Below are 22,660 nucleotides of genomic sequence, written 5' to 3' on the forward strand. Positions count from 1 at the left end.
CTAGAATCAGTTTTTTTTAAACGTTAATTATACGTTTAAAACAATCGTTAGTAAATACGATTATTAATAACGTTAAAAATCTTTCACGTTTTTTACGTAAATACAACTTTAAGTTAAGACGTACGTAGGATGTTAAATATTGGTAAAAAAATGAAGATAAATTTTAAACCACGTAACATAAACGCTAAAAGAAAACGTAATGATACAACCAAATAACAACGTTGTAAATTTCAACGTATAACGGTATATGAACCGTTGTAATGTTAAAGAAAACGTATCGAAAAGATTTGTGGCTGTGGTTTTAGGGGTATCACTCCTTTTGATCGTGACTGTACCCTCTAAAGTCCATATTAAAAGTATTTAATGTTCTGATAATGATATTCTTTGAATAAAATGCTATTGACATTGCAGTTATTTATAGTATATTGTCTCCAAGGTAACAAATATTCAAAATTCATAATTTCCAGTGTTGCAGAGTTTATTTTAAGCCTAAATAACTTAAGAATGGCTTATGTAATACGAATAATAATGAGCTTTCAATTTTTGTTAACACAAGTTTGTCAAATTTCATAATAATTAAATGGACAATAACGAAGATATTCTGAAAAAATCATTTTTCATGCCGATTTTTGGAAAGCTATAATTTTTCTATCAACGGAGAAAGGTCAACAAAAACTATGCTACTTTTATCACTTGTAAATAGAACGCATTTGTGGTTAAAATTATTTGGAATTACAGTACACCTAGCTATAGTATTTAAACTTCAACGACTGGGAAAACAGTTGGTTTAAAATTTTCTTTTTGCTTTTGGTCCATATCGGGAAATGCCTCATAAGTTCGTTGTAGTTTGTCGCAGTTGCAACATTATATCAGAATTAGAGTTTTAGTGGCTGTCACAAAGTCTTTATCAGTGTTTCTCTAGGTCGCGGAGTTATCGTGTTTATCTTTAGTACATGCACAAAACAAATATACGTCGCTGCCAAAATTTTATTAACACCACCTGTACTGCAGCATTATGGGTTTACATTATCCGTAAAACATACACATCTGGTTGTATTTTCGTATCATAAAACGTTATTTTTGAACCATTGGTGAATTTCGCAGCACAAAATCGGCGCCAACCAAAATAAATACGCCTTTAATTTTAGCATAACCACTGACCTATAACAGGATGTATAAAGGGCACTTGATTGAGAGCGGAATGCAAATACATAAATTTTTTTAAAACGGATTTTCGTGGTTCACGATATTAACAAAATAAATTAAGGAGCCGAAAATGAAAATAACCTTGGCTGTCATGCGGGAATGTAATTAGTTTATTATGAAACTGCACACAGTAAACAAACTACGTGATTTATTTTCGTCGGAATCTAGGTTTTGATTTAAAATGACCCAAATTTTCAATCACTTTGATGCCTCCTGATCTTAATTGAAACAGCGACATTTAATTGCTCGCTTAAATAAATCTGTGTGTTTTTCTCATTTTTATTCGGAGGTTATTTGACTTCTCCACACGTATAAAGGATGTTTATTTTGAAGCCTAGGTGTAATAAAATCGACTTTTGACAAGGAAGGTCATACCTTGTGGTTTAACGGTTATAAGTTTGAATAATATATTGTCTTCGAAACTTACATAAACGTCTCTAGAAGAATAATTGCCATGATGGGCATTGCCTTGGAGAGTCGTGCAAGACCCACATTCGCATAAACATTTTTAGACCTCATTTCGGTGGCGTTAACCTGTTCTATGATCTCACAAGGCACAACATTGCATTTGATTTAAACTTCTATCATCGACCGTAGTCTTTTAGTAGTCACTTTCAAGTATGTTCAAACTACGGAGAACTATAACTTAGGAGGCGAAACGAGATGCAATCGCAGGAGTTTCTGAGCCCAAAAAAATAGTACGGAAGAGTAAAAATGAGGGCGTTCCGAGCAATAAACGGTCTCAGCGCAAATCGTTTTAAATTAATTTAAACAAAACTAATTCACTAATTACTTGGAAAAAATGCAGAAATATTGAGCTAAAAAAAAGTGGCAACTGAAATTGTCATAGAAACATGAAAAAAATATATTTAAAGTTTGCGCTTGGTCCCGTATTTTTCAAGACGCTGCGAAAACGGTTAAAGATACAAGAAAAGAGTTACGAAGAAATTTGTAGAGAATTAAATTTCCTTTAAAAAAGTCTGCGAGACCATATTTCTATCGTCAACGGTTTAGGCCCAAAAAACGTTCAAAGATGCTCAAGCGGCATATCCGTTTCATTTTACCGGTGGTTAAGTGACAGAAACTTAATTTATACCTAAACTGTAAAAGATAGAAATATGGTGTCGCGGACATTTTTATAGGAAATTTAATTCTTTACAACTTTGTTCCTTACACTTTTTTCATATCGTCAACCGTATACCCAGCGTTTTGATAAATATGCGACGGTGCGCAAAGAATTATCGCTTAAAATTATCAATTTGCGTTCCACCTTATATTTTTGCGAACGCAGCGAATACGGTTGAAGATACAAAAAAACTGTAATAAACAAAGTTGTAGAGAATTAAATTGTCTACAAAAAAGTCCGCGACACCATATTTCCAGCTCCAACGGTTTAGGTGTAAATTAACTTTCCAATACTTGTCCACTGGTAAAATGAAACAAATCCGTCGCTGGAACGTTTTTGAACGATTTTGGGGCCTGAACGGTTGAAAATTGAGATGTAGTTTCGGGGACTTTTTTATAGATTATTTAATTCTCTACAACTTTCTTCTTAACATTTTTCTTGCAGCTGAAACCGTATTTGCAGCGTTTTGAAAAATATGGGGCAGAGTGCAAACTGGTAAAAGTTAAAAACAAATTAAAAATTGTAAACTATTTACAAAATATTTGGAACATGTTTATGTCTTACTATTGAGAACTTAATGCTCTATCTGCCTGTATTTTTTTGTTTGCTATGTTTTAACCGTTACACAAATGAAACCATTTTTTCGAATTTATTCCTCTGAAAACTTGGATAGTAACGGAACTGCGCCCTCTGGCGACATTAACAGAACTATCGAGGACGGGAACGTTTTATTTGTACCTCGTTTCAGATCCTAACCTTTAGGTATCCGTATTCTAATTAAAAATAGTTCAAATTTAAAATAAATAAACCACACTTTCAAGACATTTTTCTGAATAAAATCCTCGATAAAAGGCTCAATAATGTATTTCCAATATAATCTTGTGTTCCAGTTCGACTGCATATTGCCAATAAGTGTTTTATTTTTCATTTTAAACACGTTGTGATCTCGCTAAATTGAACTTCTCGGCACACAATGCAATGCTGACTCAGGTAGCAATCCGGGCAAAAAACCCAAGAATGATTATAGTTTATTTGTGAAAATTCCCATCAAATTAACCGTCAAATCAATTCGTTGTAATCCAAGATTTAGAGGTGTAGTTTCCAAAACATGAAATCGAGGGTGATTTAATTAAAAAAAAATAGATATAAAAAATACAATTTTAACATCTGGGCTCCTACATGATTTCATTATCTTTTATGTGTATAAAAAGTGTGTTTTTTATTTTCCAGCGCCACTCAATGCGACTGAACTCGGCGTTGTGTTGAAACAGTGAATCCAGGGATTTACTTAATTATCATGAAAACTTCGCATCCAATTAAAAACACCATAGCCGCAATTACCGAAGTGCAAGTAATGCTAACATTGCACACATGAATAAATTAATTAAAGAGATCCGACAAGAACTATTTTTAACCGCGCTTTCGAACACAGAAACGATTATTATCTGCGTTGCGACATAAATCTGTTCATTAGTTAAACCAATGCGAATAGTAGGAAAACAAACCGCATCACATCTTATTTCCGCAAGGCACATTCGTTTAATTAGAACCACGTCTAATAAGATTTACTGGTAGAATAATTCATAGGTATTCAAAAAATGTTTTGACTTCCCCGAACACATATTAAGTTTACTATACGCGCAGAACGTTGACCTCATACCTATTATAAATTATTTATCATTATTTTTGTTGCCCACTGACCACCAGAACCCACAAGGCGTGTTCCGATCAATAAGCGTAATAAACAAATATTTTCAAAATGATTACGACACGATAACACAACCAAACAAGCGGGATAACGATTTTCTCAAAAATTCATTTTGACTATTTGTCTTTTTGACTCGAAGACGTGCTAAAAAGTTGAAAAAAAATATTCTGACCTACTTTACTAATTTTTTTTTTCTCAAAAGAACAGTTGTTACTCCAAATTCGTGTTTACACGCTCAAAAAAATTAAATTTTCGTTCCACATCACAGACATTTTTGATATTTTTTGAGGAAATTTTGTACAATAGTCTGAACTTGCATTATTGCTGTTATAAACATAAAACTAACAATATTTTGGACCCAATTAGGCAATTTTCTGCTCTATTTTTTGTCAATTTTGCAAAAATAAAATTTTTGTATAAAAAAAACTTATAAAATACATAAAGTGTGTTTCATTTTTATTGTTACAAATTTAAACAGGTGGTAGAACATTCAATTTTAAGCCAAAAGTTTCCTATAAACATGTATCTAAAAATACTTGGTAAGGGAGCTACACCCCCTGAAAGGGGTGCTTTTTTTAGAGAGATTTCATTAATATTTCAGAAATCATTGCGGATAAAACTACAAAATTTGGTACAGTTAATAATCTTTATACGCCTAATCGAATTCGAGGATCAAATGTAAAAAAATAATCAGGGGCGTACTAAACTGGAAGGAAGTAGGTTACAAAATACCCTAACTGTTTTTGCTTTAGTTTTTTTTTTTTGAAAATTGAAATCAGGGTCTTTTGGGGTTAAATCGCATCAATTTGTAAGAAAATGTCGACGTTTCGCTAGTTCATGTAAGGGGTATCTTCAGGACAGGTTCTAGCCTTCCTGATTTTCATGCTGTTTATGGTCTGTTACACAACGTATAAATTAATTTTACCCAAAAACGGTGATTTGTATCGAAACACTACAAGAGACCATTTTTATTTAAAAAACGATGGAATTTAATATTTTATTGCTAAAAGTGTCAAAAAACTAAAGCCAAAATAGTTAGGGTACTTTTAACCTAACACCTCCTCAGTTTGAGACGCCCCTGATTAAAATTTTCTACATCTGTACCAAATTTTGTAATTTTATCTGTAATAGTTTCTGAAATATTGAGATAAAACCACTACAAAAAAGCACCCTTTTCAGGAAGTGTAGCTCCCTTACCAAGTCTTTTTCGATGCATGTTTATAGGAAACGTCTGGCTTAAAATTGAATGTTCTACCACCTGTTTTAATTTTGTCGCAATAAAAATGGAACACCCCTGTATAAAAGCCCAATTTCATTTTCGATTTAGTTCTGTAAATTTTCAAACTTTCGCAAAAACTTTAGCTTCAAAACATGTTCAAGCACACGAAAAATGTATAAATAACACCATTTTCAATCCAAGTCTACCACTTTTGGACGAAATTTTGCTTAATCCCAAATTATTACGTTTCGAATAAAAAACGTGCTAATACATATAACGCAAAAATGTTAAAATAATATCATTTTTGATTCAATAATTTACTGATTTTCCAGAACAGTTCAGCGAAATTTTGCAAAAAATTTGCAATTTTATCTTGATAAATGGTCGCAATAATTCCTTAATTTTTGAGTAATTTTAACAATTTTCTGGTAGTTTTTTGTGAAACAAAACAACTAAACAACTGCGTTCTCGAATGAAAATAGGCTAAAGGCCAAAAATCTTTACTTTTCCATCCTATTTAGTAATTGTATTGGTTGATTTTTAAGAAATTTTGCGAAATAATTCCTTTTTTGTGAAACGAGATAAAACGCTTGCGGTAGCCTGTAACTTTTCAATATTTATTTGAGTATGGAAAAAAGCAATTTTTTTTAACTAAATTAGTAAAAGTTTGCACTTGTCCACACTTCAACATTAGAAATTTGTAATTTCTTACCAAAGTTTGAAAAATCTTGTGTTCAATTAGTCAGAAAAACTGATTGCTGATAGTGAATTCATGACGTGTTGTTATCTCAGTTTTGCTTTACTTCTAAAAAATCACTATTTCTATTTCGTTGCACAAGAAGCTATTGCTTACTTTAAACGAAATTCCTCAAATAGTCGCGTTCCTAGATAAACAACGGTTAGAAAAAGTAAAAATATTTAAATTTTTATTGTTCTGTTTTAACAAAATCTTGCTTAAGCGGTCTAAGAAAGCAAAAATAACATCATCTGCGGCATAATTTTTTGTATTTTTGATTAAATTTAACAAAATAATTGCATTTCTGATTATTTCTGGCTGAACAATACATGCTAAAACGTTAAAAAATATGGAGAAATAATATAATTTTTGCTAATTCAGTGCCGTTCCGGTCTATTCTAACAAAATTTTGCAAAAAAAGTTTTGAAGTGTTTACATGCTCGAAAAAGGCACAAATAACACAATTTTCGGCCTAATTCAACGATTTTTACGCAATTTTTACTCAAAGTGTATTATTATTATTATAAGCAAAATGTAAAATGCACCGGGGCCTCAAAAGGACCAAGCGCGGCCCTACCAACACCCTACCTTGTGTTCTTTTTTTTGTCGTTGCTTCAACATGTGTGCGCTCAGTGCTCATTAGGGAGATCAGCGAGTATTGATCGTCTAAAGAACTTTTAACAACTGTATTTTTGATCCAGTTTATGCCATGCATTCAATTTAGCAAATTTGCAAGTCTAAATAGAGTGCTACTAAGATAACATTGGATACTTTGTGAGAGTTATTTTTACCGAGCATTTTACATTCTTATACCTACACCAAGAAGATAAACTGAAGTGTTATTTCTCGGTCTTAACATAAATTAACCGGATCATCATCCGAAATGCAATCATCCAACAAGTAAAATCGGCTTAATCCTAATTTATAGCGCCATGATTTGAGAAACATCTCGAGATTATTTCGTGTAATATTAATTCATGGACAGTTTGGTAACGGATGCCACCACACTGCACTAAACGTCTCTATTCATCCACGAAATATATGGGGAATTTGTTGGTGTCGTATCTGTCAAGCACATAATATAAATTTGAATTTGAACTGCGCTGGCTGTATGCGTATGTTTTTTTCAGTTTGCGTATACATTTCACTCCTCGACAAATTAAATTCAAAGTCACGTTCTAAAGGTCAATCTTTTAGTGAGTTTAACGAAATTATGTAGTGTGGTTTATTACGAAGAATGTAAATAGTGTTGATTACCGAAGTTCATTACACTGGACGACGATTGTGTAACATGGTGATGCATAAATCTGAACGTAATTAGTGGCCGAGATAAACAACAAAGTAACTTGAAGATAATGACCCCACCGATCATCGGCGGCTACCTTCTACTTACTTTCGAGCATTGGCCTTGTTTCGTATTACATTTTAAAGCGGCAAAAGGATTGTGCACCAAAGTACAGAGCAATGTCAACAATCGGTTGTTAACGAAGTAAATTTGACTTAGGTGTTTTACACCGCCCTTGGGTGCAGTCACTACGAATATAAACAATTTAGTTTGTAATTATTACGATGACGGAATATTTATAAATATTGTTTGAAACTAAAAATACACAACGCCTTAAAGTGCGATAAAGGTAGGAGGAAGGTGACCAGATAAAACAGAATACATTTACCGTTATGACTTAACAATTACGGAATAGGTCATCATGAAGGTGCATGGTCAAGGCAACTTTAAGTTTACTGTGAAACAAATAAAAAAACATATGTAAAAATTAATTAAAACTCTAAGGACCGGTTTACAGGAAACTTCATCAAATTTTAATTCGTTGTTAAAAGTTAACAACGCGAATTGACCAATCAAATTGGCTCAATTTGGTCACGTGATCACGCATTTAAATGCGAATTAAATTATTGACGCTTCTAGAAACCGGCCTTAAAAATCACACCAACAAAGAAATTGATCAAAAATTAAGTCCTTTTCGCGCTACTTTTACCAATTGTGAAGTGATTTGTGTACTAAGGGAAGAAAGTTATATTTTTGATAATACAAGATTTTGTTAAAGGATTTCGAATATTTTTTCGGTTTGTAAACTCCAAGAATGTATTGTTTTCTTCTCTTCTGTATCTGGAACCCTCATTAAAACAAACACTTCATTTGGCCCGACTTTGAAATATTTAATTGAATGATTTATGCCAAAATCATTGTAGATTTTTGGTGCCCAGGGCAGACATCCAACAATAACTCTGAAACGGTTATCCGAAAGACCTTTGTGTTTTTTTAATTTACATAGTTTTAAAAGAATCATTGTCCTGTGCATAAGACACACCAAAAAAATCGCTAATGTAGGCAAAAAATATCCTGAAAACTATTTGGAATTTGTGATTTTCTCGACACCAATCAACTCAAAAATGTCTCAAAATTTGGGAATTCCGAGTTCTTTGTAGAGAATCACCACTTCACTAGTCCAAATGTAGAAACAAAATAAAGATTAAAGAAATATACATTGGTTCGAATTGCGCTTTCTTCAAATGCAGGCAAAAATTTCAGTGTTATTGCTATTTATGGTACAGATGATTGTGAAAAATAATAATGTAAAACAATTTTTTAGAGTAAAAAAATCTTAAATTTTCGTATTTTTTCTTAAAAATCACACGAAAATTACTAAAATTTAAGATTTTTCAACTACAAAATAAAGCTAATTAAAAAAATTGTTTTACATTATTGTCCACAATCATGTACACCATAAATCGCAATAAACACACTGAAACTTTTGAATAGAAGAAAACGCAATTCAAAGAATAATCTTTAAATCAGTGTACTTTGTGGGGAAATCCTAATCTTATTTTTTTTTCTACCGGCCAACTATTCATGATTGTGATTCTTGTAGTTAGGTTAGTAACAAATATGAAAACTTAATTTAGCACCCTTCACTATCAAATTTATTTTTCAAAATTTTATACTCAATTGTCATTCACTTCCGACCTACGATAGCTGACTTGACCGACAGTTAAGCTAGCAGGGAGGCCTATAATTCAATGTTGCCAATAGATTTTTTTGCCTCAATCATTAAAAGTCACCCGGTATATTTTGACTACTAAGGTTGATTTTCTACAATGCTCTGAACTCGGAATTCTCCAATTTTGAGATAGCCTGCATATAAATTTATTTAAATAAATTTTTTCTTATGGTTTCGCCGTGATTGACAAAAAATGGGTATTTTATTTTAGCTCTTTTAGTTTCGATGTAATCCGCGTTTGAAAAGACTAATTCTTCTACTAACTACACTACAAGGTGTCCGTTCTTTCAAGCCCCACCATAGGGATCTCAGTTGTTAAAAGACATACTAGGTCAGTTAAATTAGGGCAAAGTTGCGCATTTTTATGCTGAACAATTGTCTAAAAAAAAATTAAAATTTTAATGTTTAATGATATTCAAAGATACAGACTTTTCATTAAGATTAAGGAATTTGTCAAACCAATCAGAATGCATTCTGACAACCAAGAGATAACATGTGATCAATAGAATGACCTGACTTGACCAATAGAAATGTTAATGTAATATAACAGCAAATAATAGATTGTCTTAAGCATTTGACCGTAGTATCACATTTAAAAATAAATCTAGCATTTTGAAAAAAGAATGTAATTTTTTATTATGACCAGTCAGGTCAGGTCAAGTCTGGTTAGGCATTTTGAAAAGAAAATATATTTTTTATTATGACTGGTCAGATCGTAGAAAAAATAGTGTATGCACACTCACATTTAATGGCTATTAAAAAACAAGTCAAAATAATGAATTAATGAGTATTGCACTGTTGCTGTAAAAAAGGTGAAAAAAAGATTGTCTTAAGCATTTGACAGTTGTCATTTAAAAATAAATCTAGCATTTAGAAAAGAAAATGTAATTTTTTATTATGACCGGTCAGGTCAGGTCAGGTCTGGTCTGGTCAGGCATTTTGAAAAAAATTTATTTTTTTATTATGACGGTCAGTAGAAAAGTCGTAGAAAAAATAGTGTATGCACACTCGCATTTAATGGTTATTAAGAAGAAGTCAAAATAATGAGTTAATGACTATTGCACTGTTGCTGTAAAAAAGGTGAAAAGCACACCACTGTCAATGCGTTTTTTTTAACTGTAAGAATCATGTCAATACCACCTTTAATTTTATACATAATAATATAAAATGGCGAAAAGCAGTCACCCTGAGTTCAGTACTAATTCCATTTTTAAAATCTTATTAAAAAACGTAGTTCAAAAACTACTTCTTAGCTCAAAACGGTTTACTCAAGCGAATTTTTCGGTTAAATTTTCATATTTTGCCAGTTTTTCTCAGCATTTTGATAGTTTTGATTTACTTATTAGCGAAATTTAGGTAGAATTCGAATTTTTTAAAGAAAAAAATTTACTCCCTGGGGAAGAAAAATTACATACATACTTCTATCCCGTGATTTCAAAGAGTCAAAAGTAAAGTTGGAATACAAACACAATTTTTTTTTCAGAACTTGGGAGATAAGTATAATTGTTTAATAGAGTAGATAAATATGCACAATGTGGCAAGTAAGACAAAACTTAAGGAAAAAAAAACAATTATTCTTATTTTTTAAGCAGAACAATATTATGGGATTATAACAAACCAGTAGATGGTAAACAATTTTAGATAAAATTAATTAATAATAGAAAAGCCACTGTTTTAATTTCAGGATCAAAATTAGTAGTACATCACTTGCTAATACCTGAGATAGTTTTATTCGTATTTTCGACTCAGAAACAATCAAATTTAGATAAAATTAAAAATTGTTTCATTCAATAGGTTGGTAAATTTTCTGAAATAAAATAAATCATAAAGCCAACAAACGAAACATTCTTTAATTTCAATTTTTTTGTATTTCAGTTTTTAAGTTTTTTAGCTTTTCAGTCTCATAGAGTTTTGGTTTTTTATTAAGAATGTTATGTTTCAATTAGTGTTTCTTCTTTCCAGTTCTATAGTTTTTACAGTTTTTCAGTGGTTTAATTCTTCAAAATTTCAATATGACTGTTTTTAGTTTTGTTGTATTTCAGCTGTCTCAGCGTTTAAGTTACTTTGTAAGTTTTTAAAATTTTGATTTTTCAACTTTTTAGTTAGGAATATTGTAGTTGTACAAAATGGGTTTAAAATAAAGTAACGCATAAAAATCCATATTGTTATTCTAATTTTAATTTTTTTTTAAATCGTTCAATTCAATAGGTTGCTAAATTTTTTAAAATAAAATAAATTACGAAGCCAACAGACGAAACATTCTTGTATATACAAACTGGTTCACTTATGATTACCCTTACATCAACAAAATGCTACAAAGAAAAGGGATTACAAATACGTATACATAATAAAATAATCGTTGTAAAAGAATGCATCATTGTGAGTCAGCCACAGGAAAATGCACAAAAATGTGGGCAAACATTTGAAGTTGTACAACTTTATCAAAAACATTCCAGTCTTACTTTTTTATAAATCTAGTTGATTTTGTATCTCAAGTCCAAGCAAAAAACAATTTATTGCTGAAAATTTGGCTGAAATCAACTTTCATCAAAAATAAAAAATTCTACGAAACTTTTTATACATGAATTTACATTTATATACTAATACGTTAAACTATTTTCATCTCCAAAAAGAAAGCATTTTTTTAATCACATGCTCCGCTATGCTTTGTTTTTATTAATAGTGTACAAAAATGCAAAGAATGTGCAAACACACTACAACAAACAATAACTATCACAATTCAAACATTACAACAGAAACGTCATAAATAATAGAACACACATTCCGACCTGAAAGGACACCACTTGGTTATAAATTAATCAAAAGCCTTTTGCTTTTTCTACAATGCAAATTGAAAAAAATCTTTTATTTATTACCGACTGTTTTTATTTATTTACTGGTACAAATAAAACCGTTCAACAATGGACATTCACTCTTTTTTCGTCGCTGCCGACAAATTTAATTAAAAATACCTCAATTAAATTACTCGAAGCCCGAGAAATTATTAATATTTCTGTCACAGCTCCACGTGCATTGTGTTAAACCACTGCAAGCGTTTTATTTGGACTTTGCTTTCGTCCACAAATTAATCTCCCGGAATTTAATACAGAATTCTTTATTTGATGATACAGACATTCGTTTCAGAAATACGAGACTTGCATGCATTTTACCGATCGGAATGTGCGGAGAAAATATCAAATTTATGCATAATTTCATGTTTAAATAACGAGTGTAGTAAGGCGCCACTCGTTGCAACATTTCTGTAAACAAACCAACAGTTTCGTCAATTTATACCCAATTAACACAAAATAACCGCATACCGACATATTTTGTCTATGTGTGGTGGCAGATTTTATCAAACAATTTCGCAGCGATTCAAGTGATTGTGAAACTGTGTACAATAAAAATCGTCCTTCTTTCTAAATCCCCCACATAAAGCCAATAAACCGCGCTTTGTTGACACACAGGTGTAATTGTTCGAGTTAATCGTCGGAAAAGTATTGACACCCCAAATCCATCGTGTTTTTCCTGAATCTATAGCCACTTGAAAGTTAAATGCTCGAAGCGAATTACGAAATTAAAGGGTTTTATTGCCCGTGTCTTTAAATGACTGTTTATCTCAAATAAAATACAGGGTCACTAGTTTTTCGACGCTTATTACTCCCAGTTAATAAGGTAAATATTTACCCGAAACATCGCAACTCTAGCTTTCCTAGGTTAACCAAAATAAACATAAAGTGTGTTTTTTAGCGATATTGCTGAAAATATTTACATATTTATCTGCTGTTCCGTCTCTGAATGGAAATTTGCGTCAAGGCTGAACATATTAAATCTCAACGGCCTATTCTAGGATTTAATATACTCGGCAGGATTCAAAAATGCCTGTAACGATAGCATTGCATGCAATATATCATAACAGCAATAAACGTTCCGCGGAAAAATTCACGGGATGTCAAATTGGACTAAAAACTACAACAGGGCCGTACTGAGGGCGTTTATAAACAAACAACAAACAAAAATAGAAAATTAGACACCGAATTTAACGAAACTTGCCTAACTCGAAATTTTTAAGGGCTTTTCTTGAAACTCAAAATAAATATGTTTTGTTAAAGTGTAAATATTTGACAGGTTTTTTTTCAAAATTCCTAAATTGACTTGTATCCTAAATGTGTTTTAAACATTATAAAGTTGTGCTTAACCTTCCTAATTTAAAATAGAATATTTTTTCAATTTTTTGTATTTATTTTAAAAGCACTACACCAGATTTTTCAATTAGATCGTTATTTAATTTTACATCTAAGATTTTTTTTCTTAAGCTTCCTGTTTTTATTTTATTAGTGTTTCAATTACACAGATTTTTAAGTTTTTAATGTTCTTACAGTTCTATAGTTTTTTAATTATAATTCTTTCTGTGACTTATTTTAAGAGGATTTTAATTTCAATTTTTTTTGTATTTCAGTTTTTAAGTTTTTTAGCTTTTCAGTCTCATAAAGTATTTTTTATTAAGAATGTTATGTTACAATTTGTTAGTGTTTCTTCTTTCCAGTTCTAGAATTTTTACTGTTTTTCAGTCGTTTGATTCTTCAAAATTTCAATATGACAGTTTTTAGTTTTTGTTGTATTTAAGTTACTTTGTAAAATTTTAAACATTTGATTTTTCAACTCTTTAGTTAGGAATACTGTAGTTGTACAAAGTGAGTTTAAAGTAATGTAATTCATTAAAATTCATATTGTTATTGTAATTTTTCAAAATAAGCAAAAACAATAATTATAAAATAAAACACAAAAAGGCAAAGCTTATAATGTGTATTATTATTTATCAAAAAGTTTTTCTTTTTTTTACTTTATTATCTTCTTTTTACAATCCTTTTTTTCATTTTTTTTTTATTTTACCAGAAAGATAAAAGAGTCTACTGTCCAAAACAGTAAACAAAAATGTCGGTTGCTATTTAAAAAAATTAAAATGGCGCCATTTTCAGAAACTAATGACGTCACACATGTTAGCATTGTTGTCAAAATGAACCATTTACAAAAATGAAATCAACTTCTTCAAGGATTTTTTGAAAAATGATCCAAAACAAACAGATGAATTCTATCCATTAATTTTTAAACGTACTCTATATCTTAAATTATTTTTTAAAGTTGCAGCACTGTCTTTTGATTCTGAATATCCACGAGGCCTTAAAAAAGCACACTATTATTTTAGTCAAGCCACTTTGAAAAATGACATATTTTCTCACTATGAAATTTTAGTAAAATTTAGTAAAACAAAATTATAAATAGTAGACCTGTTACTTGTTGAAGCTACTAAACTTGTGACTAAAACTAAAGTGTAAGTTTTTGTAAAAAGTACTCCAGGAGTTGTGGAAAAATTAGCTAGTGACAAACTATACAAAAAAAATCTGAATACAAAAATATGCTTAAAATAAAAAATGTTAATTGAATCAAAAAAATATTGGGAATTCAGAGATGCCAAATTTTGGTTCAAGTATTATCTCCACACAGTGAATTCATTTTCTAAGGACATGAATTCTTACAAAAAAAAAACGAACTACAAGTAATTTTACAACGGTAAATTTAAAACAATACAAATTAGTTTCAACGATTAATTAATTTATTTATAGCTTTTTATGTGCAATAGATAATTTTTGGAATTTATTGCAATAAGAAAAATTAAAAAAAATTCAAAAAAACTTTAATTTAAAAGATCCACAAAAAAATATCGTTTTTCTATTAATAAGAGGAGAATATTTTTGCTTACAGGTTATGATTCTAAGATTTATAAAAACATTGGGAGTTGTCAGCTGAAGAATGTAATTTTGTAATGACATATTGTTATTACTTATTACGACTATTTCCAAAACTTTTATAAATTTTGGAATCCTAACCTTCAGGGAAAATATTCTCTTTCAATAAAAACACATATCTTTTTCTTTTTTTTTGACCTAACCTATAACTTTAATAAGTCATTTAACCCCTTAAAAGGGTAATTAACTATATAGAATAGAATTGCCTTGTAAAGGCAGTTTACGTAAGCATGCAAAATTTCAATTCATTCGGACAACAGCAACCGTTCTCTTTAGCTCTGAAAATATGACACAGACAGTCAACAAAGCCAATTAAATAAAAGCTTTTAAAAATTATGTTTTACTTTTTCCGCAGTAGGAATTAAAGGAATAAACAAATGTATCTTAAATTACCAGATTTAGTACCTAATTTCTGTTTTTTGCTATCTTTTTTAAGTAATATTGTAATAGCATATTGTAATATTGTAATGGCATATTGTTATAACTTATTATGCCTATTCCCAAAAGTTTTATAAATTTTAGAATCCTAATCTTCAGCAAAAATATTCTCCTTCGATAGAAAAACATTATTTTTTCTTTTTCTCAACTTAACCTAAAACATTAACAAGTCATTTAACCCCTTAAGAGGGTGATTTACTATATAGAATTGCGTTGTTAAGCAGATTACGTATGCAAAATTTCAATTCATCTGGACAACAGGAACCGTTCTCTTTAGCTCTGAAAATATGAAACAGTCAACAAAGCAAGCTAAATAAAAGCATTTAAAAATTATGTTGTTATTTTTTCCGTAGTAGGAATTAATAAAAAAATGTATCTTAAATTACCAGATTTAGTACCTAATTTCTGTTTTTTTGCTATCTTTTTTTAAGTTTTTAACTTAGTCCTAAACATCCAGTCTTTAATAATATTTAATAATAAAAAACGACAAATAATTGACTTTCACACAATTAAATTTCTTAGTAAAGTTGCTTGTGATGCTGAAATAAAGTTGGAATGTTGAATAATGTAGACTTATCAATTTAAAAAATACCTTCTATGTGTTCCTATGATAATTATTATGACATAATTAAACTGATTTGGTTGTATAAAAAATGACACAAACACAAAAATATCAATTTCCTGTTTGCCCTTAGTTGCGCAACATCAAGCAAGCGGAAGGGATAAGATAAGGAATTGATAGGTATCAGGTGTAGCCTGAATTAATTGTGAAACTAAGGACTAGAGGATCTAGTTAAGGACAACGACGTGATGTTCTAATCCCCTCAAATACCATGACACATTCTCAAGGGCTGTGTTGGGCTTATAACATGCACCTTTGCCTTCAACCAATTTATTCCCAACGTTCATAAAAGTGTGATATTTTTACGAGGTGAAGGTCGAGGGAGAAAATGAATTTCGCGAGTGGACCAATTTTTTATTTTTGTTTATAATTAGTTTTGTCCTTGAAACCATTTTTAAATTTATTTAATGCGAGTTGGCTCTCGCTCAAACGAAACTGAAATCTTGGATTGATACGGATCAGGGTTTTAATTTCGTGATGTGAATTATTAATGTTCGATGGTAATTTACTTACATGATCTAAATTGGCGTAATTTTAATAAAGGAAACTGTAAATTATCGAGTGACAGCTGAAATCAAAGCAGCCAGTTGAAAGGGAACCAACCATTAATTAAATCTAAACTAGTACACAAGAACGCTGCCCTCTGAGCTAGGTGACAATGATAAATAAATATGTGACGGTGCTCTAACATATTACAAACTTCCTGTTAATTATTTACCTTGGTTTCGTCAGACTTTATGGTGGACGCTACGACCAAAACCTTCGAACCGAATTAGAAAAATTATTAGCCATAAAAGTGCACAATAAAAAGAGATAATAGAATTGTTTATAAATCATGACTACAGCACGTGTCAACTTCCACAGGGCTCAAATAGCAATTTTCTGGCCAAAATTTAATTTTCTTAACACTTATCAGTTTAACATAAATAAAGCATAACGAAACGGTCATGTTTTCCAAATTATCTGTGACTGATAATTAAGTGTTACACTACACAAAAATTTCGCTCATCAATAAAAATAACTCATAATTTAATAAAAAAAACAGATAAAAGTAATGTCGCATTGTAAACATGGAAATAATTAATAATAATCTGCACAAAAAGTGACACATTCTCCTTCGTTATTAATTTGCAGACTGATAACAATTCCGAAGTAAATCTTCCTCGTACAAACCGTTAATGAATTTTTAATGATATGGTTACGATAAGTTCGCATTTAGTCGAGGCAGTGAACGATGGCATCGACTCCAGCAGGAGATAATTGCACGTTTTGAATTGATTTTCCGTGATCGTAAGATATAGACACTGTCGTTCGTGATCGTCTAGCTGTTACGTCAGTTGAAAACACGGAGAGATTCTGGTGCATCACGAACTACAATGTTTACGTTTTTGTATGCATTCAAAGATGCTGCTCCTGAGATTGCAGGTCGAGTGGCTCTTGCCAAATGCGTTTTCGACAATTTAAAACTGTTACTTGCATCAGCGAAGAGGTATACAGACATGCTAAAAATAACATTTTGCAAATATGAGTACGTATTCGTTGGAAAATGGAGTAGAAAATAAAAATGCATTCCTGCGCTGCGTCCATTAGTGGGCGGAAATATAAAAATAGTAATAGGAATAAGAATGTACATCAACGATACATCACATAGCAAAAATTTTACAACTGAGTTATATTATAACTAAGGATAAATAATTAGTGTGTATAAGTATAATTTTGTGTAAAACCCCGATTTATTTTGTGTTTTTACCAAAACTACACCTTTTTCAATTAAAAATTTAAGTATCGACTAAATTTTAGATTAGTCAATTGAATTTCAGAAACTGTTTATACAAATGACTTTAAGAAAAACAAAAAAACATTTGATATTTTTTGACTACTATACTGACTACTGTTGTACGAATATTTCAAAAAGTATATATCTTTTTTCAGATAAATCAATTATTGTACATGTATTTCAAAAATTTTCATTAGTGAAAAAATATGTAGACGCATACGTGACCTGATTAAACATTTTTAATATTTTTAATAAAATTTTCACCACAAATTACTATTTCTAGTATTGATTCAAATCTAGTAGGATAGGGTTTTTTGTTGGAGGCTGCCTTAATTTTTGATTTTTAAGACACATAATTATGGTCATTTATACAATATTATAAATACAAAAAAATCCTCAAATCTGCCCTATCCTCTTCCTCATGTCTTTGATTGGTTGAATGATTGCGATAAAATTTAACGACGATAGGACCAACTTTCTTGAAATATTTTAAATAAAAAAAGAGTTGCAAACGGATCTTAGTTCAAAAAAAATTAACTGAGGATGGATGGAACGTGTTATTAAATTTATGCAAAATGAACAAATGAATTATTTAAAAAAATTGAAATTTTGTAATAAAGTTCCAAAAATTTGAACAATTTATCAGAATTTGAGAATAGTGCCCAAAATAATACAAATAAATAATTTCCTTACAATTATTATTAAATAACCAAAACACTGACGTTATAATTAGATATAATTAATGTTAAAAAAGGTTATAATTAATATCCAACCTAGTCATGAAACTATTTAAGAAATAAGACAAACCTTTAAAAATATGATGAACTTATTTACGATAAATTAATCAGTATATGATTTGGAATTATCATCAATATTTTTATTTTTTTTTTGTATATAAATCATTTCCGAAGTAAGTCTTTTTTAGTAATATGTTTAACCTTCATCAAAAATATCAAGATCATTAAAATCAAATACATGTTTTGTTTCTTTAACATGATTAGCTAAAGCTGTTAGATTAGTTTTACATTGTAAGTTATGCTCTCTACAATCATATTGGTGGTTTTTTATTCTCTTCTTTATTTTTTGTTTAGTTTGTTCAATATAAATTTGAACACATGTTTTACAACGAATTCGATAAACTAAGTTACTTTTTCCTAATTTATAAGTTTTCAATTTTAATTTGACTTGATTAAATGTTTTATTTGTTATAGGAGACTAATTTTAGGGAATCATGAATTAAACAAAGATCAGAAATAAGTTGGGTATATTTTTTAGCATGATGATGTTTATTATATAAACAAAACGTTACAACTCCTCTTTTTATTTAAAACCTTTTAAGGAAATTGGTCCTATCGTCGTTAAATTTTATTACAATTATCTTTCCTAACAAGAAAAAAAACCTCAAACAATGTGAAGAAAAAAAACCTAAAACAAAAAAACAGAAAAAAATTCCACCACCTAGTACAAAGATTTACAGAACATCACAAGTTAGAACATCATAACTTATAGTTCCTTCATTTTTTTTACTTGTATAATTGTAACAGTCACTAATGAATTTATAAAAATGACACAGCAGGTAGTTATATAAAACAATGATTTAAACATAGTCAAATGATTGTTCAACCATTTTTGAACACATTGTATGTTATAAACATATTAGCTGTTTCAAAACTATAAAAACGCCAACGTCGCATTTTCTCTCAAAATTAGCTATAATAAATTATTCATGCACTTCAGAAAAATAATTACAAATGTAATTTACACTTTCAATCAGAGATCTAATCATTCATTATGATGGAAGTAGATAGCTCTGTCCATGACAGCATCCAACTATTTTACAATTTTATCAATCTTACTTAAAAAGATTTTTATGATATTTATTATTACATATCTTGCATAATATCACTAATATCTCTCAGTTTTTTAAATTTTTAAATATTGATTAACCAATTTTTTGTAAGCAAGTACAAAGTGTATTAAAATGATTTTCATCTAGTAAACTTTGAAATTGGTTTACATGTGAAAAAATGTGTATCGCTCGGCCCAATTAAATACACTGTCAATAAACGTCAAAACTGTCAGTATTGAAATTCACAAATTGTCAGTAAGTTACATTTAAAAATTTCGATAAAAGCAACTAAAATAATACAATGTGCAAAAAAACAAATTTATTATTATTATATTATTTACTAAGTCAATATTCGATGCCAGTCATTTTTGATTTTGCATGTGAAATTCACAGGCGACTAGATGAAAATCATTCTAACACACCTTGTAGTAATAGCATTCTTAAGTGTATCATTATTCATTTCATTATTTATTAAGTACATTGTTAAGATTAAGACATCGGTTTCATAGCACTCTCGACCACATTTTTATTTAGAAGTGTGACAAATAAATGTAAAACAGAAGACCATAAAGTAAAACAAAAAAGGCAATAATTAATAAAATCGTCACTCTCACTGATGTCTCTTACGAAACGATGAATCATTTTTCTTACGAAAAAATCAATTCCTTTTTTTACTTAATACATTCACCACCTAGAAGTTACAGACATTTTAAAACTGAGATATCTGGCCCCTTGTGAGTTTTTTCACTTGAGCCCTGATTGCCTCTATTAATCAACTTTAATCTAAATTTCAAGGTTGTACTTAAGGAGGTCTTATACGGGCCTTAATATAACACTCGTTGAGTAACAAATGGCCACACAGAAGCTCTCTCTCATAGAGGTGTGCACGAATCAGAAATAAAATATGGGTGGTCGTGTTTGTACATTTATCACTCACTCCACTTTTACAAATAGAGAGATTAAAAATGGATACGTGTGTAAACTATAATTCTCTCTTTTTGGATCACTAATTAATTAACAAATTAATAAGTTCCTGTTTTACCTTCCTGATGTGTAAAATAGTAAAAACATTTTTAACATGGCATTTATTCAACACAACGCTATTTTTCACAGGGAACTGGGTCGGGGAAATAAATTACAAGCAAACATGAAAAGTGTAAAAATATTTATGCTCCATTAAGAAAAACTATTTGTGATTCGTTTGACGTAAGACAATTTATTAAATTCCGCAGTAAATAAAACCTGTAGCACACATTATTCGGCAATTAATAATTTAATTAAAAATATGTTTTTCTCCTTTGGTTTCACAAATTGAGAACTTTTGTGCATTTTTAGTTGTAATGGCAGTGCTGGGCTGGGTGTCATCTAATGTGTGATCTGTCAACAGCGTCGAGTCGTTTACTGATAAAGCCCGAATATTAACAAAAATAAGCGGAAATAATTTGAACAGATTTTGATAAGCTAAACTAAACTAAAACAAACAGCAAAAATATAAAGCAGAAAAAATAGAATCACTCGTTATAGAATACTTAATTGTGGTATTCATTGTATTGGAGCACTCCTTGGTCGTGCTCCAAAACCATTAGTGCCACAATAGAACGTCTTATAAAACTCGGATAATAATATAATATTTTAACAGTGTCAAATTTTGACAAATGACACGAGAAAAACTGTTTCGACACAAAAAACATGGGGAATTCCCCGGTTTATGATGGCTTAGAGTTAACAAATAAACAGAACCCCATGTACACGTTGGAAAAACATGTTTGGGTGTTTTATTATCATTATTATGTCGCACATTGCAAAACTGCACACAGTAGGCAGAACCTGATTAGAAATAAAATATTTTTCTATTAAAGTTAAAATAAAAAGATTCTCGACTTCCTTGTGTTTATAACGCTGGTTCAGTAGGCGACAGTTTAATTGCAAAACAAACATTTTTTGCACATTCTGCACATACCTTAATCAAAGAAGGGTTTCATACCGTCTGAGACACTACAAACTTAATTATATTATCATCAACAGGTGTCACTTCCCATTGAGTGGAACAGAGATGAACCTGAATAATTAGTTTAAAACTATCCCAAGTTTGCATTTATCAGTGTCAAAGTGACAAAGTTGTCAGTGTCACTCAAAAAATTGTTGACAAGTTGACAGCAATTCATCACCAAACCGTAACAAATTCCTGACAGGTAATAACAGGAACTGGAGCGCTTAAAAATAAAAATGTAAAAAACTCACGTTTAAGTTGATGTTGAAAAAATAGCATGCAGGTGATTAGAACAAATTCCTTCATTTTGCGTATCGGCGAAGAAACAGTCATAAAGGCACCACTGGGAGAATTACGCGCAAAACAAGTTCACAAAAATCGACGAAATCAGTCTGTCAATGCGTATTTTGGACATAATTACGCTCGACGTAAAAGCGGTAAAAGACAATTTGGAAAAACTGTCAAGCGCGTAAAAGTTTGAGGTTAGAAGCAACACCTGGTAGATGACCGTACAGCATACACCGCGATTAGCGACTAAAACAAGGCAACAACACGACCGTGTGGAACCACAACTATATCTGAATTGGAATGATGAATGGGTTGCAGTGCATCAGGCGTCTCTAATAGCTGGTATTTTTAGAAACTCGTTATTCTTCAATTTCGATATTGGATGCCCGCATTTAAAAATTAGAAGGGACTGGCCCTTTTCCTAATGGGCTTAAGAGATTGCTGGTGGGAGTGGTGGGTGTATAATTAGTGCATTTGCAAGCGAACTAGGCTGCAATTTTTAGTCAGCCTATCCACATTTACAAGTAGGGTGGGCACATTCTGCCCTTTAAAAATGCGCTCTACTATTCGGAAATAAAATTAACTAGACGCCCTCTGGTGATGACTTTTGAACTATGTCGAAAACAGTAAAGAAATTTTCGTAATGCCACGTTTAACTGACATTTAATGAATTGTTTAACAATTTTGCGTGTATAGTGTTAATTACTTACAATAGAAAGAATTACTTTAAAAGTACGTGGTGGTAAATACTAGCGTTGACTTTGGTTTTGTAGTTTTTCGTGGTATAAAGTATTTATTGTTGGAACTTGAAAGTGGATAAAAAGTGAAAAATATTTAAATTTTGATTACAAAGTGTTATCAAACAGTTGTCTAATTA

The 22,660-nt window shown here is 30.5% G+C and overlaps 1 protein-coding gene across 1 annotated transcript in view; it reads right to left on the reverse strand.

Moving 5' to 3' along the window:
• LOC103312462 (cysteine-rich motor neuron 1 protein) overlaps positions 1-22,073 on the reverse strand; it is a 166,957-nt gene extending 144,884 nt beyond the window's left edge. Inside the window, exon 1 of the mRNA XM_064356335.1 lies at positions 21,747-22,073. Within this exon, the coding sequence (XP_064212405.1) occupies positions 21,747-21,828 (82 nt within the window). The 5' untranslated portion in view covers positions 21,829-22,073. The remainder of the gene's footprint in view (positions 1-21,746) is intronic.
• Positions 22,074-22,660: the final 587 nt, after the last annotated feature.

The sequence above is a fragment of the Tribolium castaneum genome, chromosome 1, assembly GCF_031307605.1.
Source record: "Tribolium castaneum strain GA2 chromosome 1, icTriCast1.1, whole genome shotgun sequence".
Classification (NCBI taxonomy): domain Eukaryota; kingdom Metazoa; phylum Arthropoda; class Insecta; order Coleoptera; family Tenebrionidae; genus Tribolium; species Tribolium castaneum.